Raw genomic sequence first — 21,655 nt, forward strand, 5'->3', positions numbered from 1 at the left:
AAAAATCTTATTCCAAACTATTCCTATAATTCATGTCTATAATTTCATAAAACCCTGATGTAAAGAGGGAAATTTATTTCAGATTCTTTGTAGTAACTTGTGGCTATAAGGAACACATGAATTCTAGTCAATCAAATATCTCCAGAACAGATTTGTATTACATAAAATAGGTGGGATATTCCGAATCCAAACACAAAACGTGAATTGATACATAGCACTACAGAGATAAGGCAAATAATTTGAATAAAAGTGCATCGCTGTAATCTGCTGTATATGGATTTTGCATTGGTTATCTGTAATCTGATTAGTGCTACGTCCCACGTGGTGTACAGAATATATACGCCTTCGCCTTTTAAATAATTGGACTGTCACTATTGGAGGTGGGATTATTTCTTTCATTCGAAACAAATCAATTAAATTAGTTTTGGACAATCACAAAGTAGGTATACAAATGAATGTTATGATCTTCTTGTTTTTGTAGGAGGTTATAAATGAGTGCCGGTAATAAACTGTATTATTTAATATTTTATATATAATTTAAATTCAATTATCTGATTGAAATATATTGTAGTATCATCTATGTATATGTTTAAATTCATAAATTTATGACTGTATGCTGACTTTTTCACACATTTTTATGGCATAATTTTTCAAATTTTCTTTGTATTTAGCGTTTTTTTAGAACATAAATTGTTTACAAATCGAAAATTTTACTATTCAGATTTATTTAGTCAGGCGTTAGATTGAAGGATTTACGTGTTAGTGGTTGTGATAAAATTAAATAACCAAAGAAGCAATTTATAAAGTGATTTATAGCCATATTTTAGTCTTTAACTGACCAATAACAGTACAACATTTAGTTTCATTCATCGATTATTAGTAATCCATTAGCTGTATCGTCTGAGGGAAGTGTAAATTACTGACGTGGACATGTAAAACCTCGTTACTGATGATCGCGGATTTCGCGACAGAGATATATGACCTGTCATACTTAGCTCCCTTTCCTCATATCGAGGTTCGGTGGATTTTCACATTATTATAACTTTGTGACTCTTGTACCATGGAAACTATATTTTGTTTCTAAAAGCCTCCACTCCTTGTTCTTGAGGATTGTGGCTGTTTAAAATATTAAGCACATTTAAAAATCAAATCGATATACATCACCAAAAATAATACTTTATTTACTAACTGACATACAATTATATAAAAAATGACATAAACCCTAAATTTATCCAGTTTGCAATGCATAGTTCTCGATAAACAAATCTTTAGACCAATCATCTTTAACACCACTAGTTTCCTTAACCTTATGGAAATTTTCTGATATTCTTCAACAATTCAAATTTTACTCTGTACCATATCGTACCATATTTAGTATATTTCCACCCGGTTACCAGCAGCGAAATGGTTCTTGTTGAAAAATCGCTTACATATTCTCAAAAAGGTTGGCCACAGTCGATGCTCAAGTCTAGACTGACACCTCTGACAAAAAAAACCGCCAACTGTTTATTTGAGTTAGATACAAGCTTCCTAACATACCTTTTATAATTACTTAATTTTTCTGTTTTGGCGGACAGCTAGTACGACCTGAAATTAACGTTAATTACTTCAGCTTGTTTCTTACTTTGGTCATTCGCTTGATAAAACGTAATCGCCCATTCGAACATTAAACTAATTCTGTATCTATAAAGCTTCTTCAACAGTATGAAAAATTTTACAAGAAAGTTAACATTTTATCAGTGCTAAGAGAAACATCTGCAAAGCTACACGATTTAAAAAGACACCGGCAGTAAGTTAGAAAATGGTAAGAATTTTCCCTCTCTTACCTCAATTCATGAAATTAAAATATGTCAAAAACCACAATGGTGCATAGTTCTCAACAGCTTGAATTACTTCACCATAAACCAAAGATAACGGTACTTCCTCATCAGATAACGGTCAAATAGCAATTATGCGATCGGCTTCTTATATTCTGCATCAAAGAGAGTTTAACTTTGTCAGATAATTAATCTTGTTTCGTTGTAATATGATAATCATCAGAAGATTGTTTCCAAAACTTCAACTCATTAGCAACATTACTTCTCTCCAATATCAAATTAGGAGGCAGCTGTGGTGAAGCATTTACAGTTCTAGTTGGTAAGGATCCTTTTTACACTGTAACAAACCAACAGCATCAGTACCAAAACTATATATACACAATCAACCGGAGACTATTTTAACTATTAAATTTAGTGAAAGATCAAATCAATAAAAATCACCAAAATGTTACTTTATTGACTAACTGACATAACATTAACAAAAAAACTACAATAAACCATAAATAAATTAAAAGAGTGTCATACATTTAATTAACATGGTAGGCTACTCATTAACTGTACCAGTTTTAAAATTCGTAATTATAATGTCGGAGGCATTAAGGACATTTTGACTGAAAGTAAGAGGTGAAAAGGAAATATTATAAATTAAGTTTATTCCAAGATAAATATGTTAGATTTCCATAGTAACAGACAGACTTCGTGAGTTTTTTACGGGAATACGGAGAGACACGGCTTGGTCTATCGCGCGAGCCCGAGGCAGATCGAGAGCAGAACAGCTGATCCGGATGTCTGTATATTGTAGAAACATTATTGTGACATGTACCTTTCTTCTGTCTCCTGATTGTGTACCACCCACCTCCCTCCCTCTCTTACTTCCCTCCTTAGTAATTTTATATAGAGATGAGTTCAGTTGCCAAACATATGTTCAAGAAAACATAGGTCTCGTCTCTACAACAGTTAGTCTGTGTTATCACCTTCGATTTCCTATTATAAAATTATCCGATTCTAAATAAAATTTCCTTTTTTAATTACAAGTTTGGAGCCTTCGTTGGAGAGTACGTTAATTAATATTAGAAATTTAAAGAGAGAACAAAAGTGTAATGGATTTGATTGAACTAAATTATAAAGACTCGAGTAACTTGAAAAGATTTTAAATTTTACGATTTAATATTAAATATGGGATTACTCAATAATTTTGAATGCAGTAAAGTGTGGTGTGTAGAAAGTCATTTTAATCCTTGGTTTAATAATTGTAAAATGAATAATATAGTACAAGAAATAATTAAATATATAAAATAAAGTTTTAGTGTTAATGCGTGAGTAATAGTTTCATTTTAAATAGAATATTGCAAACTTACCTCATTTTCAATTTTGACGATCGTTTTATTGAAGAAAATGGCCAATTTTAAGTAAAATTGACCAAAGTGGTAAAATGAAGAGATAAATCTTCTTATGTTTTTGGTTAAAAGTAGGACAGTATTTTGAATATATTTGATAATATCAAGTGTTTAATTTATGAAAGTCTGGTATACTGAAATACCAACTTTATTATTATTTTTAAATTTAATTTAACTATATGTGCTAGTCAATTATGTACTACTTATGCAGTATAATATTAAGAATACGGTAAAAAGCAGTGAATTTCTTTTAGATAGAAAACTGTTGACCTATCATTCCCTTCTTTCCCTTATGCTCTCATCTTTATTATTATTATAACTTGATTTTGGAAATTTCCCATAATTATGTGTTATCACCGTTTCAAGAGCTGTGGCTACCTTCCTCTTCGGGTTACAAAGAAGGAGATAAGGCTAAGCAATTACGTAAATTTATAAATGATCAAGAAGAACATGGAGATGAACGCGCTCAAGTAATACATTACAATGACAAAACTTCAGTTTTTTTGCGTTGCGTCATTAACACAAAAACAACCTACTTCATACGTTACACTTGAGACTCAGTTACTTTGAGACTTACTCTCTTTCATAATATTGGTGTTGGAGGGATTTTGTTACAGTACTGCTGTATGTATGAGTCATGTCTCATTTTCATTATTGCATGGTTTGCAGGACTTCTTACACATCGGTGCTGACGATTGTTGCATTCTCAATGGAGAGGTACCTGGCGATTTGTCACCCTTTGTTGTCTTACGCCATGTCGGGACTCAGGAGGGCGGTCCGTATCATCGCCGTTGTCTGGCTTGTCTCCTTCATCAGCGCACTTCCGTTTGCAGCTTTTACTAAGGTCAGTAATAACGCACTTTAAAATTCTGGAGTCTATTTGGAATGATTACTCTACACCAAAGTTAGACTTGAAGTTTCAAAAACCACGCTGCTAGTGAAATTGTCACTAACGCTATTATGCACAAAATTAGTTATTTTTCACTGCACTATAAGATGACAGTATTGGTAATGCACACCGCTGTTGAGATATATACCGGGAGTTACCCCATGCAGACTCAAACAGTATTCTACTGTAATATTGTTACTCGTATTTTATACAGTACAGTTATTTTCCAAAGAATACATCTAAAAAGATTGAACTAGTTTAAAATATGTGTCCTTATTATTATTAATTTTTGATGTTAACTCATCTGTGTTACTAACCTCTTAAAATAGTGCGACAGCACTACACCCATTTTATATCCAATTTGTTGACTATTGTTTTATTTTTGGCCTGAATAACGTGTGTCAATTCACACAAATGGTTTATTGTGCATTTGCTCCAGATAATATCTTTTCTGGTAAACATAGCAAAAAATTGTTTAGTTGGATGAGCGTTTTCGAAGCCTATCTTTGTCTATAATGGTGTATGCCCACACATGAGATTTGGCTGAGCGTCATTGAAGCAAATTACTCAGTATTCAGGTTGGTCTTTGATCTGCCAAATTATTTTTGAAGTGAAAACTTCTTTAGGCGCGTTGAGCGTTTTGGTAGAGGGTAAAATCCTCGGTTCGTGTCACCGACATGCTAAAGTGGTTTCCATGGAAACGTTAATAATCTTTGGAAAATTTGTTTATTCTATTTTAGTCACTTTGTGCTATTTATGATATATTAAACGCCTAATACTAAATCTACGCAATTTAATATGCTAATGATAATAGTATATCTATAGCTATGGAGAGCCAGACTAGCGCACGCGCAGTAGCCTGTGTACACGTATACACTAATACATCGACTATTTCTGACTGTATTATGTGCGCGTTTGACGCTTTTTGGATAAGTATAATTTTGTGAGTCACGTCAACAATACGTTATAGTAGCAGTACATCTGCAATTGTAAATGTGACGCGTTGTACATTAAGTATTAGAGTGTAGAATACATAAGTAAAGTTAAATTGACCACGTGGGAAGTTCAACTTGTGTGTACTGGATTTTGTTTATTTAAGTGAATTTTTAATTTGACTATTATTGTAATTATTTAATTGAAGGATTACTGTTTATTTATTGAATTTAAATTCATTGACTTCAGTATAAAAGTGAGTATGAAATATATTAATATTTTATACAGATAAATGAATAATGAAAACAACGAATATATTTTTAAACATTGATATTAAGCGGAGACTTTAATATTAACTTCGCAGATGACAAAAATTTATCATTAATTGAATTTTTGAATGAAACATTAGGTTTGACTATGTCTAATGATCGAAAAGTCAGTACAACAAAGTATAAAACGACTATCGATGCTGTTTTTATACGATATTTAGATAAATTTCAATCAAACATTTTTATTTCTTATTTCAGTTACCATAAACCTATTGTATCTTTTTTATAATACAATGAAATGATTGAACGAACAGATAATCTAAGTATTGTCGAAATTAATGATGACAATGATGTAAATAATGAAAATAATGTTCAAACTTGAATTCATTGAAATTCGTGTAAATATAAATACTATTTATAATTAAGATAATTGTATATTAATTATTTTTTCAACCACTTTGTATTTATATTTTGTTCATGATTTGTTTAACCCATCATATGTAACTAATAAATAAAAAATAAAAAATTTCATATAATTTTTGCATATAGTTTTAATTACTCTCAACTTAATAGTTCCGTTTTCACTTCTATCGGCAGTCCCACGACTGCTATTTTTTTTGTACGATTATTTGTCTGTCTGTCTACTGGAAATATCAAACATAAATCGAGCTGTAGACTTGGAATTTTGCATTCAACCTCAGTAAGGCCGATTTCACATAGGTGGTGTTGAGTTCTTATTCATATCTTGTTATTTGAATAGACTTCTTGAATGTTTATGTAATAGAGTTACCTTTTAAGCATTTTGAATGAAAGAATCTTTAAAAATGCATTATATTTTATATAGGTAACATTTAGTTTATAAGTATTGATCAGTTACGTGGCATAAATGTAACGCAAGATGTTATCGAAAAAACAGCTATGTACACTAGAAATAAAGGGATTTTATTTGTAAATTTATGAACTATAATTGTTGAAAGTGCTATATATATATATACTCCAATATAGCTATAAAGATTAAAAATGCTATAGATTTACTATTAGCTTTTGGATGCAAATAATTGCATTATATATAAATACGTATATAAACTATATTAATATTAGCTATATATAGAAAAAGTTGTATGTAATGAAGCTGTGCTGACATTTGTAAACCAATTTCCGAACAAACATTTTGCATTTCATCAACTCGTCCAATAATTTCATCAGTTCTGTTTGCTCGGATATCAACTGTTTACCAGTTCGTGGGAAAAAAGGAGACAGTGTATTTTATTATTTAATGTTTTCTCCTGCCTTAAGTTCAATAGTTTTATAATAATGCAATTTTCTGTGTAAACAAAGTCTCAATAACTGGATTATATACTTTTGGTGAATGTACCAATAAAGTATCTGGATTAATTATTCATAAACACCATTGTGTTAAGTAAGATTTGATGGCCAAGGTACCATCATCATTATCAGTTATCAAAGATGGTTGGGGGTTCTCATCGATTATAATGTGATATGGTGGAGCTCTATGATAATTTATGAATCGGGGGTAGACATGATTAAGAAAATATTCTTATCTGTGTTTATTCTTATATGAATCGTATAAAGTAAAAACAAATTTTCACTGGCTCTTATTTCAGGTTTTGCACGTGAAGAAGCATTTATGGTTCGAATTAATTATATTTCACGTATTATAGTGGAGTTTTCCTTGTTGCCAAACTTATAATAGAATATAAAGGGGTCCATCATTAGAATCTCAGAAAGTAATTATTTTACAGCAAACTTTAAATTGAGAACTTTACCTTAGTTATTATGGTCATTATAATTACATAATTGCAATTTTAAAAATAGATCGCCATTTTCCATTATGGCCGTTAACTTTGAAATTTCTTACGGAAACACCTCTTTTGACGGTTTAGGGTTACTATCCAATTCTATGAATTTTGACTTTTTATTCTTGGTGTTATTTTCATATCTTAACCCTCTAGCCACTAGAAGCGCTGAAAGTTACAGAAATTCTTTTGCATTAAAAAAATGTTACTCAGAACATATTACTTTTTATATGAAATGTTTGAAAGCAGTTGAAATTTCACAAATACTTGTTTTCATACAAAAAGGGGTGTCCCCATAGAAAGACATCTAGTACGACTAGTTCTGAGTACCTTGCTGGTACATTTCTGTTTGAGACAATTTGTTTTCGAATTATGCCCTTTTTTAGTCGTCATAACAGTCATTACTGGTCAACAGGAAACCCTGCGGTTGTAAGAGAGCTTTATCACCAAGTTAGATTATTCATAATTCCATAAACATAATATTCTTGACTTTGATTTCAGAAAGTATGTAGCTTGTCTAATGTGTGTGTGTGCTTTAAACCATTACTTTACACTGATCACATACGTTCTGAATCTAGACTATACAAACAAGTTCATGAGTGAGTTGAGTTTCTTCTTCATGCTTTTGAAAAGTCCTCAAAATCTTAACAGTACTATCGGCAGTAGTCTATTAAGAAGTATTATACTATGCCATTAGAGTACGCGTTCTGCTCATATATAGGGGTATTACTAATGCATGATAAAAAAATTATGGTTGCCTGTAAAGTCGGTTTTACGGGCGAAGATTTTACGTGACAACGTCTTTTTCTCGGTAGAATATTTATTGATATGAATATTATTAAATTGCACAATAGGAACAGGGAATTGAATGAATATAAGAATTGCACAAATTTTAACTATAGAAATATATTTTGTTTACTAAAACATTGTACATAATTTGAAATTAATTAAAATTTGTTATTGTAAATGGTAAAGTTGAATAAAACATTTACTAAAATTGGAATTTGAAATTCTTGCTAAACACAGTTAAATTCTAACTCCGCGCGTGGTGATTGGTCGGTTTAGTTCGTTTGTTTGGTCGCACTGTTATGACAGGTTAGAGGTTATAATTTGTTATTTTAAATGTTTGACTAGCAATACGCGCTGTTTCTTCTCAATCGACTGAATTACGATTGATTGCAGAGTGATTTAAACTAATAATTTACTTAACACTATCAACATTTGTCAATAGTATGACATAACCTATAAACTCAGTTTCTCAACTTTTGTGTCAATCTAACAATTAATCAATCAATCATAGTTTACGATAATGAAATATCAGTGTACAATTATTTACCTTTATTGTTGTAGTTGTTGTAAATGACGAATCTAAGCACTCCACATTTTCACGAATAAACATAGTTATCTGCTTTATCCCGTGCGGCGGACCCACAGTTATCTGCTTTATCCCGTGCGGATCCCGTGCGGCGGACCCACTGGACGGGCATCGTAACGTTACCGGGCGTTACACTTTTTCATGAGTGACTCCGAGCCGCAACCTAATTTAAGACGTTGTCACGTCAAAAAATTAACATTTATTGCTTGTAATAATACAAAAGTAGATTAAAATCAAATTCAATACGTACGTCATCCACAACAAAGACACATTTAGTTTCAAATTGAATGCAAGAAAAAGTTTACACAAAGTTCTTGGTGAGTGCTTCTGTGAGGAGAAGGTTAATGTATACATATTAAGCATAAAAATAATTTAGTTCTAAAGCTATATACCTGTATGCATTTGTATTATTTAATACGTAAAGTAACGTTGCGTAAGCTTTATCGTTCCACAAACCAGTGTAGAGACCACCCAAATAAAGGACTTAAATTGATTGTAGGTGCTTTAATTGTCATTTGAAATTTACTACCTGTTATGGGCGTTTTCGTAATATTTCATGTATAGAGGGAACACAATGTAAATGCTGTTGTTTTTAGTACTCTTGGTGATGTAGTACACTTAATAATAGCCTGTTAAAGACTTTCATTGCAATTAAAAATATGTAATTTATATGTAAAAATGGATTATTAGTGGTCAAAAATAGTTTTTTTTGCGTTTGAAACCATAAAACTTATATTAGCAGTCCACTAAGCTAATAAAAGAGACATTCGTTTTATTACACAATGTTTCATACTCATATTGATGACCAAATAGATGTAGAAACAGCAGTTTACTACCCAGAGTTCTTCGTTGAAGGCTAACGTATGATGGGTTCATACCTATTTACCTTTGATTTATATGTGCAGCATGCAAACTGAATCTAATATTTTCATTCAGTTGTGTACATTTTACGTGATAGTATAATACGAAACAGTTATTTAAACCTTTGAAATTTTTATGTAAAATATTAATCCAGCCAAGTGAAAATAAATACAAATTTATTTTAAAATATTTGCTCTATATTTAATCCAAATCAGTAAATAAAAATAATCAGGCACCAATTATAACATAGCGGATAGGTGAAGTTTTCTACAGCTGTAACGCTATGTACGTAATGATTATTTACGATTTTTGCAATTCTTAACACTCTATTTGCGGGTTAAGAGTGATGGATTAGAATTCACATAATTCTCTTTTAAACCTGCATTATAGAATTTAAAAAAAAAGCTTATCGGCGAGTTTCCATAACGAAAATGAGTTAATGCGGCATCCTTCGTAGACATATCCAAGCTTAAGACAGGAAAAAGTACGAGGGTTGCGAGCACAGTTTTCAAAAGAAGTTTGGAGTGGTTTCTGAAAACTTTCTTGTGTAAGCGTAGATGCTTGAACGTATTCCTTTCCCTTTAGTCGTGACGTTATGTGGTCCTGTATTTATTTAACTCTAGAAGTGTGACAGGTAAAAAACATCTAATATCAAAACACCGAATGTAATCGCATTGACAACGTAAAAAAATGTATATATAAAACATAGTCCATGATCTAAGGACCAATTTGCATTGTATGACATAACCGAGTTTTTGTTGAGATCAACAGAGGGATTTAAGAAAGAAATGGATCGTCAGCATTACATCTTTAGGTGGAGGTCAAATGAGAGAATATCAAAAGGGTTCGCTAGGAAAAATATTATCTCAGAAAAAGATATAGTTTAATAATTGTAACTATTTTGATACCTTCCCATTGAGATCCAGAACCAGGTAGATTGCAAGAAAAACTAGTTTGTGTGCTTATACAATGAAATTTGGCTCCTAGACCATACAGGGAAATTTATAGGTGAACAGCATCCGTTCATCAAATTTGACTGCCAAGTTTCAATATAATTAATTAGTAAGAATGAACAAACTGATTCAGTAGTTTGTTTCACTCTTATTTCGACAGAGTCGAATATAGGAAACAGAGGGAAAACAAATAGTCATTAAAGATAGCTATAAACACAAGACCCTCTGTCAAGACTTCATGTAAAAGAGATTGCCTGCACTGTAGCACATGATTTACACCTTCATTTATTTCCGATTCTAACAAATTTTGTTATTTACTTTGTTTTTATGATTTAAAATGTTCATGTGAATAAATATGTTGTACTGACTTGCCAACACACTCCCACCAAATAAAGCTCTCCAAAACCTCATAATTTACTACTAGCAATAGAAAAAATTCAGCTTTTTACATATAACATTTTTTATATAAAGCAATATATCCATACATTTCAGGTTTCCAATCCATCAATCTAATACAGAAAAAACTAATAATTTATTACGTACTTAGTTTTTAACATACTAAGAATGTTCCGAGGATTTGCGGCGAAACATAATGTTTATATTATATATATACAGGGTGTACATAAAGTCCTGCACGGGTATAATATTTTCTGAACGATAACAGATAAATCAACAAGATTTGGTACATCAATACTACACCTAAAAATCTACTTTTTGAAGGAACTATCAGTTTTCTGTAATATCATGGGGACGTCCCGCAAGGAGTCAGAAGGAAATCTTAAATAGGAGCATAGGTCAATATGCACATCATTTTAAAGGGCTTATCTAGCAGCTCATCTTAATGCCGCAAACCGCACTCAAAAAGATTGATCCAGTACAAAATGGCGGCTGTTCAAAGGTTTTACTTGGTTACATTTTATTAGTAGCCCTAATCCCAGTAAAGCAAAACTGCAACCAAACGAATACTGCAGCTAACTACTACATTATGCTTGTCAGTTGTACAGAAGTGAATTATGACGTTAGTTATCCTCAAGGGTTACAAATTTGGTCCTAATATATTAATAACGGGGAAAACCTGATAACAGTAACAATTAGAAATCTCTTACCTTTGGGTCGCAGTTTGACCTATGCTCCTATTTAAGATTTCCTTCTGACTCCTTGCGGGACGTCCCCATGATATTACAGAAAACTGATAGTTCTTTCAAAAAGTAGATTTTTAGGTGTAGTATTGATGTACCAAATCTTGTTGATTTATCTGTTATCGTTCAGAAAATATTATACCCGTGCAGGACTTTATGTACACCCTGTATATATATATATATATATATATATATATATATATATATATACATATATATATATATATACATAATATATATGTATTAGTAGGTTTAATAAAACTTCTCCAACAGAATATATTAACATTTTGTAAATATATATATGGATGTGTGACTGTGTGTAGATCTAAAAAACCTAATCTTGTCAAAAAGCGTTCACTTTCTGTGTACATTTCTAGTGCCATATTATAATACCCCACGTCTCCTCATAAATAGAGTATATGTAACGTACAACTGAGAAGCCTACTTCGGCCAAACACCAAAAGCCGTCTAATTGAGGTCTATATTATAATGTTTTAATGTTGACAGTTAACAGTCTAATGTATTTATGCTGTGAAATTTGAGTTTATTTTATTATCCCGACCAAGAAAATATATACATATCTCAGTCTCAAAAAACTACTTTTCTCAAAAGAAAAGAGTCTACTTACGTCTATGGCAACCTTATTTTGATATAAGATACTTACAGACTCATAGTTGAGTTTGCCTTGTTGTCACGACAAAGACAATAAACATACATCTTGGGGCTGAGAACAGCAGTTTAGTGTCAGTTAAATTTGGTCATGAAACATAAATATTATAAGTAAAATAGTGGTTAAATTAAATAGACATATTATTGTGTTGTCATAATACAATGATTACACAGAACAGTTAAATATATATGTCAGGCTTGTTTAATTAATATTACACAACTTCAAAGACCAATATGGGATTTTTCGCTACTTTAAAGACCAGTGGGGCGTAGCCCTTAAGGATTTTTTGAATAAAAATAGGCCTATATTCATCTCAGGATCCGTAAGAATATCTGTATAAAATACATTGAGAACAATCGATTGAGTAGTTACCGCGTGGAAAACAAAATAGGCAAACAAAGACAATTTTGCATTTCTAATATTACTAGGATGTAAATTGTTTTTATTGATCTGTGTATCTAATCTCCTGTAATAATACTCTCTGTACTGTGATTCGTTATCCCATATGTAGATTACATGATTTTTATTCAATACACCGAACTTATTGACGAAATGATGGTGAGATTTATCGTTCATATATCTAATGGTATTTGTTGATTTTCTGGGTACCGAATGGCTAGTCTAATTTTTCTCGTCAACACCATGTTCAAAAATGGTAAACGCCCATTCAAACTCCGACTTTAGGGTTCTAAAATATTGCTCTTTAATCTTCCAGTACAATGTATTGAGAAAGGACATAGACTTGTGCCTATGACGTACTTGTTATTAATAGAAAATCGAGTGCAAAGCGGTGAGTAATTGCTAGTTCATCCTATAAAACTAAAATGAGTGAGGATATAATGAGGGAATGACAAGTACGAATGTTACAATTCTTCTGAAAAACAACCCATTTATGCTACAATTTCCAATTTTTTCAAAATATTGAAATTAAATCTCTTAAATACGTGTTCGAGAATAAACACAAAAGAGCACAAATAAAACATGAGAAAGGGGTTAACAGAAAAGTAAAAAATTGAACATAGTTGTTGGTTCTAAGACCACCTTATGAATTGGGATGAAGTCCACATAATACATCGGGAATCTCATTTCTTTAATAGGATCAGTTGAAATATATTCTTTACCAACTAAAAGTTTCAATATGGTGGCCATTATAATTTGTGCATTAGTTAATCTCGATTAATTCTCAACGTAAACCTAAAAAGAAACGTTCAGCAAATTCAAGCAGCTTTTAAGCTTATACATTTTTTATATTCATAATAGAAATATACTATGCCCTATGTTTGTGGTATTAAGCATTATAGAATAAAACAGAATAGTTGTTTAATATTCTAGGGATATTTACAGCAATATTTGTTCTTGCATCTTTTCTTGATACAAGTCTTCGTTTTAAGAATGTGGTCGTCCAAGGTATGCCATTTATACTTTGAGATAATATAATCACATTGTAGGAACATACTTTAAATCCACAGTTATTGCAATTTATAATGGATTTACACTAAACTTGATGCACCGTTAGTATTTAGTTTGAATACGAGTATGTTCATAAGCCAGTCTCAAGCAATATATAATTTCATGTTAACGACAGTTTGTAATTTGCTTATTTTTAACTCAGTTAACGGATAAATACATTTATTTTCAGCAACATACTAAAGTACAATAATACATATACTGCTGTATTTATATATTTTTGTTCTCACATGTTATGGCTATCATAACGGATTTCAAGTGTATCATAAGTATACAATAGCATCGAACCATTTGAAGTGAATATATTTACAAACATTCTAATTGTAAGAAAATCAAAGCCACATTTTGTACAAACGCCATTACAGCTAACACATGAAATCTAATTCCATTTGCGTCGAAAAGAATATTTGAGAAAGAATTTTAACAGGTCAAATATGTTGTTTTTTAATGAGTTATTCTTTGTTTGCTAAATCACGCCAATGATTCTAATCCGTGGGGTATATCACATACTAAATCAATCCATTAGGAAAATACTAAATCCTATGAAAATTTAAGTAAATGTTATCATAGAACTTACCTTGTTTTTTGGAAATAATACCATAGTAAGAAACTTGCTGTTAGATAGGCAATTAAGTAGCGTAACATTATGCTTTCTCTCACAGGTGAACTACATTAACTACCCACCGAATTCAAATATCGTAGTTGAGGAGTCGGCCTTCTGCGGGATGTTGGAGGAAAACGTACCAAAGCACTTTCCCATATACGAGCTGAGTTTTGTGATATTCTTCTTCATACCACTGTGCGTGATCGTCGCTCTGTACGCCAAGATCGGGCTACAGATCCGCTCCAACTCCTTGGACAAGAGCGTAGACGGCACTGTACACGGAGAGACCAAAAAGTCCCAATCCAGGAAGTCAATAATCAGGATGCTGAGTTAGTGTTGTCTTTACTTTTAAGTTTTAATTTTATTACTATCCTTATTAGATGTTATCAAAGTTGATAATGACATGAATATTAATGTAACAGAACTAATTCATTTAAGGTTCATGTTCCCTACTTGGTTTGGTTAGAAAACAGCAAATTGTACAGCCTGGTTCACTCCCCAGATTGATTTTTTCCTTTGGGGAACTCCCTCTGTGGAAATGAGAGGTTATAGAGAGGGTTCTAAACCAGACAAATCCCAATACGAATTCACACTGTGTGTTTTAATAGTCGTATACTCTCCTTCCCGAGGGGGAATTCATTCCATATGCCCAATTGTCAACACTTTGATTCCTGATTCCTTGAAACAAGAAAGGTACGAGAATGTCCCAAATCACAAAGGTGAATTTTGTAATATTGGATGAACTCATACATTAGTTTATGTAGAATATACATAGAAAATACATATTAATGATGTTTTGAAAATAATAAATACAAGCGTATTGTATTAGAGAATAATTACGCATGCGCATGTCAATAGTATTATGACATAGATACTGCATGCATCGAATTCTTAAACCACAGATGTGATTTCTTTCAGTACACGTAATTTAATTTGATTAATGATTGAATATTTAGTACGTTTATTGACTGAGCGTAAGCGTAAGAGTTTTACATTGGGCTTATGTGTACACATGATGGCTACGAGAAAATAGCAGAATATTCCCGACGCCAATGTTGAGTTTGCTTTGTTTCAGCGAGTATGAAAATATGTGTAAAAGTATATATTTATGACCATTTCTCTATTTTTTTTACTATTTATCGTATTTTTTTGTTTCATAGTTGATTTTACCTTGTTTTGATCATACCAAGCACCTGCATATTTAATACTGACTAAAAGGTAGAGTTAAAAGTATATTTTTTACTCAAACTTTCGTTTATTATCTGAATATTTTCTTTCTATATGCTTAACAGTGGTTTCAGAAAATATAATATAAGTTGTATTTTTACTATCAAGCTTTTCTATGCTTTCAAGACTATATACTAAACAAATTTAAAATAGTGGTAAAATTTTAATTGTACGTGTGGGACGTAGCTCGGAGGGATTTTCGAAATAAGAATAGGCCTATATTATGTTAATCAGGAACCCTAAGAATGTCCATTTAAAATTTCAGTACAACACCAAACAGACACACACACACACACACACACACACACACACACACACACATTTAAACACGCGCGCACACACACACACACACACACACACACGCACAAACGCGCGCGCGCGCGTGCTCCATCCACTGGTAGACACCAGATTGTAAATATTGGATATGTTGGAAGAAGATTTTGGATTTTTGAATTACGTATTAAGTTGAAATTTAGGTTTGAATAGCTATGTCAGGATAAATTGTTATCATTGCATATTGCTTATACAAGGAACCACCAGAGAGTGCAGTTGGCGGCGACCAATAGAATGGACTGGCCTGCGCGACGTTGCCACACAACTGCCGCTGCCGCCCGGCACGGCTGGCGCATTGTGGCTGATAAACCGCTGCGCTATCACAAACTAAAACTGATACTGAATATTTAAAACTTATCAGTATAATTGAAAAACAATATTTAAAATGTGTTGACAGCTATATTATATTTAAATTACTTGTATAGTTTATTAATGTTATTACAAACTAACTATCGATTAAAACAAACAAATCCTCCCGTCAGTTAGTCAGAGTAAAGTACTTGCTTATTTCCATACGATACAACAATCTTTTCAGTGATTTTAAACGATTACTAAACACATACAAAATTAATATACATGTTGCTTATATTGGACACTGCATGACGTATTGCTTGATTAAAAATAATTAAAAAAATATAACAATATAATCAATTTTAAAATTATAGAACAATTATATTTTTAAAATTTGAAATAATCCAATTTTCCACTAAATAGCTTTTAGAGCCTACTATTTTAAAATGAAATACGTTAAAAAGCATGATTGACTTAATAATATTCTTACCTTTGCACTTGTATATTATTTATTCGCTCTCAGGCGGCAATATCGTAGCCAAAACCTCGGAGTCTTCTTCATTTTCACGGAATATTAACGGGAAATTAACGTTTTTGCGGTATTTTTATGTTTTCTTTTTAATTTATATTTCGGCTAAAGATTTTAATCCTACGATCTTCGTATATGAGTAATATAATACAATAATTTATTTCAATCCATTTAACTCAACATGGAAATAAGCTACAGAGATGTACTTTTTTTTAAATGATCGTAAAATTACATTTTGTAATACGTAGTTAATTAATTCAAGACAGCTCTAACATTTCTTTCGAGCGTAACGGTTAAGTATTTTAAGAACGCTGGACTCGCGCGGCTTGTGGTTACAGCGGGGAACAAGTTTGGCAACGTCGCTCAGTTCTCGTTGGCCGCTCCAAGGTCACGGGCAAAATAGGGTCCTCCCTCAACTGCACTCTCTTGTGGTTTTTTGTATAGTTATCAAGTTATTGCTTGCTGGTATAGTTTATCATTTTATAGTTAGTATAATAAACTGTTATTGTTATATTATTATTGAACACATATTGCTGTTGTTGCAATTTTTTCTGTTGTAACTGTTGTAAAATTATTTCTTGTGAACTAATTTAGGAATATATGGCACAGCTAAAACTAAATATATACTTATCCAGTTGGTGTTAAAACATAACATGAATACCAATATTTAACATTACAGCACAATGGGTTTAACACTTGAGGCAAAGAACACAATTAAATTAAAGGTAAAATTAATTCTTTAAACGTTTAAATAATTCAGGCGAACGCATGGCCGAGGTTCAGACTATAAACACCTCAACTGATAACAAGTGAACTGTATACGCTGCCTATTGTCTATAGCATTGGCCGGATTTAATTATTCAATAAATATTATACTAAGAAGTATTTCATATCATACTTTAACACGAATGTTTCAAATTGATATGTAAAGTTAGAAGTTGTTTTCTTGTAAGTTCGACTGTTGCCACAGAATTACTATATCTATATCTATGTAACTATTTAAATCACTGGTAAACGTAGCAACTAAATCCTAAGACTCAAATATTTTTAAATGGCTTTCTTTACTGCTGTAATAAAGTATTTATTCTTTATTTATGTATTTATTACTTCTAGGTCAGACTGGTATCCCTTATATTTAAAATTGTCTCCGCTTTACATTATATATAATACGTAAAACAATGAGGAAATACACATTATTAGTAATATATTAACACTTCTTGTATTATATCTGAATATTGCCTACTGCCGAAAATTGTCCTTAATGTACAAAATGTAGGAGTCAAAATTAGGTTTCGCATTTTAATTTGGGCAATATATCTAGAAAACATTCCACACATTATATTTACCATTTGATGATTTTTTTAATTTGAGAGGGGAATTATTACAGTTTTATTAACTCTTCTTAAAGTAAAGAAATATATATATATATATAGTATATATATATATATATATATATATATATATATATATATATATATATATATATATGCATCAAGTTCTTATAAATCATTACATTATTTTTAATATTGATCGATTTTCCGTGTAACGATATCGTAAAATATTGTGTCATTAAAATTAAACACATACTAGTTTCCAAAGAATGAAAAACTTTCTATTTATTTATTTTTATTTATTTTACATTTCAACGGACATCTCCATTTTTACAGTTTTGAACATAATATTAAACAATGAAAGTAAACAACCACAGTGACAAATAGAGCAATAACGATTAATAAACTATTTAAGTGACGAAAGGATATAAACTATGAATGACAATAACGTAATTAATTATTAGTGTACCGTGATTTGAACTATGGAAAACAACGAACCAATAACAGCAATAAATTAGCACGAAACAATGAGAATAAACAAGATTAGACAAGAAATAACAAGACACAATATATAAATAAACAGCAATGAGAGGACGTACAGATAAAGTGTAAGAACGAAATGTCTTCCCTCATTGTGCAACTCCTAGGCAGATAACTCATGCAGATCGGCGATCTTCCTCTTGAGCACTGGTATACTGTCCACAAAAAAGTCAACGATGTCGGCGACGTTATTACCAGAACTCCTGAAGTCGGTACATCGTATCGTTTGCTGCGTAGTTGGTGCGATGTTGCTGCCTAGCGAACAGGTCTCTGGAGCGAGTGGCTGAAGGGGTCCTGAAGAGGATCTGGCTCAGCATATCGGGACAGTCGATCTTGCCGTTAAGGATCTTTGACAGCAGTACAACGTCAGCGGAGAATCTGCGATCCGCAAGAGTCAGGAGTCCCCAGATCACGAGACACTTCCCCGATGGGAACCTGACGATAGAGAAGGACCACTCCTGACACCCACTATTCGAAATAAATCTTCTTTGAATAGTCTCTAGTTCATCTATGAGAAACTTCTGGTGGGGGTTCCACACTGGAGAGCCATATTCAAGGATTTGGCGTACCAAAGCACAATACAAAGTTTTTAAAGCCGTGTCACTTAAGCCTTTTGAGAATCGGGAGACAAATCCAAGCATTTTGTTTGCTCTGCTGCAAATGTTTCGCACATGCAACTCAGGATTCAGTGAAGGTACTAATGTAATACCAAGATCTTTTACCTGCAGTTACACGAGTTAAGGGCTCCGTGCGTATATTGTACTCATGGACAACGGGGGAGAGATTCCGAATGGAAGGTCATCACTTGGCATTTCTTAGTGTGAGTTTCATTTTGTTCTCTTCGCACCAGCGGTCGATCGCACAAAGATCTTCCTGGATTCGTAGGCAGTCCTCTTCAGTGGATACGATGGAAAACAGTTTCACATCATCAGCAAACAGAAGTGAGTCGCATTGTAGAGCCTCAGGAAGGTCATTTATGAAGAGTGAAAAGAGATAGGGTCCTAACAGCGATCCTTGGGGAACTCCAGAGTATGAAATGAATTCTGATGAAGTGGCCGAAGCAAACTTGATGAAATGAACGCCGGTTTGAGAGGTAGCTTGTCAGCCACTTTAATTTCCGTGCTTCCAAATCCTTGATCAAGCAATTTTCTCAAAAGTAGTGTGTGGTCTACTGTGTCGAAAGCCTTGGAGAAATCCAGATATAATGGCATCTAACTGATTATTGACGGTGAAGGCTTCATGTATTTTGGACTGAAATAAACGTTAAGTTTCGACACAGTAGACCTCCCACTCATGAAACCATGCTGCTGTGGGCAGATTAAGCCAGCCAGTTTATGCTTTATACGGTCAAGAAAGAGGTCCTCAAAAACTTTGGCAATAGCTGGCAAAATCGAGATTGGTCTATAGTTAGCAACATCTTCAATGGCCCCCATTTTTGTGGAGGGGAACAACGTAGGCTAATTTTAAAGATTCTGGGAAGACACCAGATGACAGTGACGCATTGAATAGATCACAAATTGGTCCCCGCCAACAGACCACTGCAATGTTTCAAAACCATCGGGGGAATTTCATCAGGACCCCATCCTTTGGTCTCATCGAGCTTCCTCAGCTTGCTCAATACTTCTTGGTGTGAGAGATTCTTGAAAAAATGGAGTTTCCAAAGTGGTCACCACTAACAGGTATAAATATCTCCGTGGGCTTCGTATACACTGAGGAGAAAAAATCCCTGAACAGTTCGCACATCCCTTGAGGTTCCTTTGATTCGATGTCGTTGTAAAACATGCGTGAGGGGCAGCGAGGAAGAGTTTCTAATAGCGTTAACGTGGCTCCAGAAGAAACGAAGGTTCACACGGATACTCCCTGATCCACTTTGTCTAAGTACTGACGGTAGTCTCTCTTCGCAGATAACTTACAAGACGCTCTCATATTGGAGAAACGAAGGTAATTGCAGGCTGTCGGTCGCTCCTTATACTGTCTGTGTAGAGTTTTTTTTGCAATTACCAGATCTTTTGTTTCATGTTTCATCTAATATAAAACTACAGTTTAATTCCATGTGGGGGAAAAGGAAACTAAACTAAAATCACAGTGTTAAATTAAATAGAAGAGCGGGTATTTGTGGCAATACTTCACAGAAGCCACTTCATAAAACTGGCATACGTCATGGCAAAGCAAATATTTCATTAAACCTATATTAAGAAACAAAGGATTGACGTGTACAGTATCCATGTACGTATTCGTTCCATGCAAACATGCCAGTGCTACAGCATTTCCTGAACCGAAAGGCAATTAAGTGGTGAATACAAAAATATACGCATCCTTTATCAGTTTTGAAATTGAGTTTAAAGAAAAATGTGTTTATCTGCGTGATTTTGTTTTGGAAAAAACATGTCAATTAACCTTTAATTGCAATTACACAAAATAGAAAGAATTTTACTCATTGAAACTTTTCTTAGCTTTAAAAATGTTTGAAAATTCAAAGTCAATATCAAAAGTTGTAATTAAAGTGTGCCAGACCACAATTATAATGAATTGTTATAGCTATATTACCACAACTTTCTTGCTTACTTATCTAATTATTCTTTCTTTGTTGTTAGAAACATACAGGAACATACACATTATGCATAGCAGTTTTAAACAGTTTATAGTAATTATAATTAACTTGGTATTTAACCCTGTAAGTGTCTATCAGAATTTCTAAAATGTCGACACTTTTCATGCAATTTGCAGGCTCTTACGGTAAAATTCATAAAAATAATGTTTTTTTAATTTAAGTATAAAGTGTTATACATCAATGTTTTTGTTATAAAACAGAGAATAAAACTAAATAAGTTTTAATAGGAAATTTTAAAAAATTAAAAAAGTATGCCATGTATTGTGAGTATAATTTTATGTGTGAAAAAATTATGTTACATAAAACTATATTCATCTTACAAAACTTTAAGATGAATAGAACATTTAGGATAGCCAAATTGTAGCAAATTTAGTTTATAAACACAAAAATATATAGTTTTATTGGTTAACAAATTTAAAAAAGTGATAACAATAATGTTTATACAGAAAAGTGCAAGTTTGCCTTTTTTCAGTTGCTAGGCAACACAATGAAATAAGTACTATCAAACAAATATTCAATATGTTTCTTACCTTTTTTATGTTTGATGATATAGAGCAGTATATAAAACAGTTTTTAACATTTTAGAATTAAAGAAAAAAAAC

General features: G+C 32.3%; 1 protein-coding gene across 1 annotated transcript in view; it reads left to right on the plus strand.

Moving 5' to 3' along the window:
- The window catches only part of LOC124357496 (neuropeptides capa receptor), a 103,697-nt gene that overhangs the window by 71,428 nt on the left and 10,614 nt on the right, over nucleotides 1–21,655 (plus strand). The window contains exons 4-5 of the mRNA XM_046809350.1: nucleotides 3,884–4,058; nucleotides 14,250–14,520. Of these exons, the coding sequence (XP_046665306.1) occupies nucleotides 3,884–4,058; nucleotides 14,250–14,520 (446 nt within the window). The remainder of the gene's footprint in view (nucleotides 1–3,883; nucleotides 4,059–14,249; nucleotides 14,521–21,655) is intronic.

The sequence above is a fragment of the Homalodisca vitripennis genome, chromosome 3 (assembly GCF_021130785.1).
Source record: "Homalodisca vitripennis isolate AUS2020 chromosome 3, UT_GWSS_2.1, whole genome shotgun sequence".
Taxonomy (NCBI): Eukaryota; Metazoa; Arthropoda; class Insecta; order Hemiptera; family Cicadellidae; genus Homalodisca; species Homalodisca vitripennis.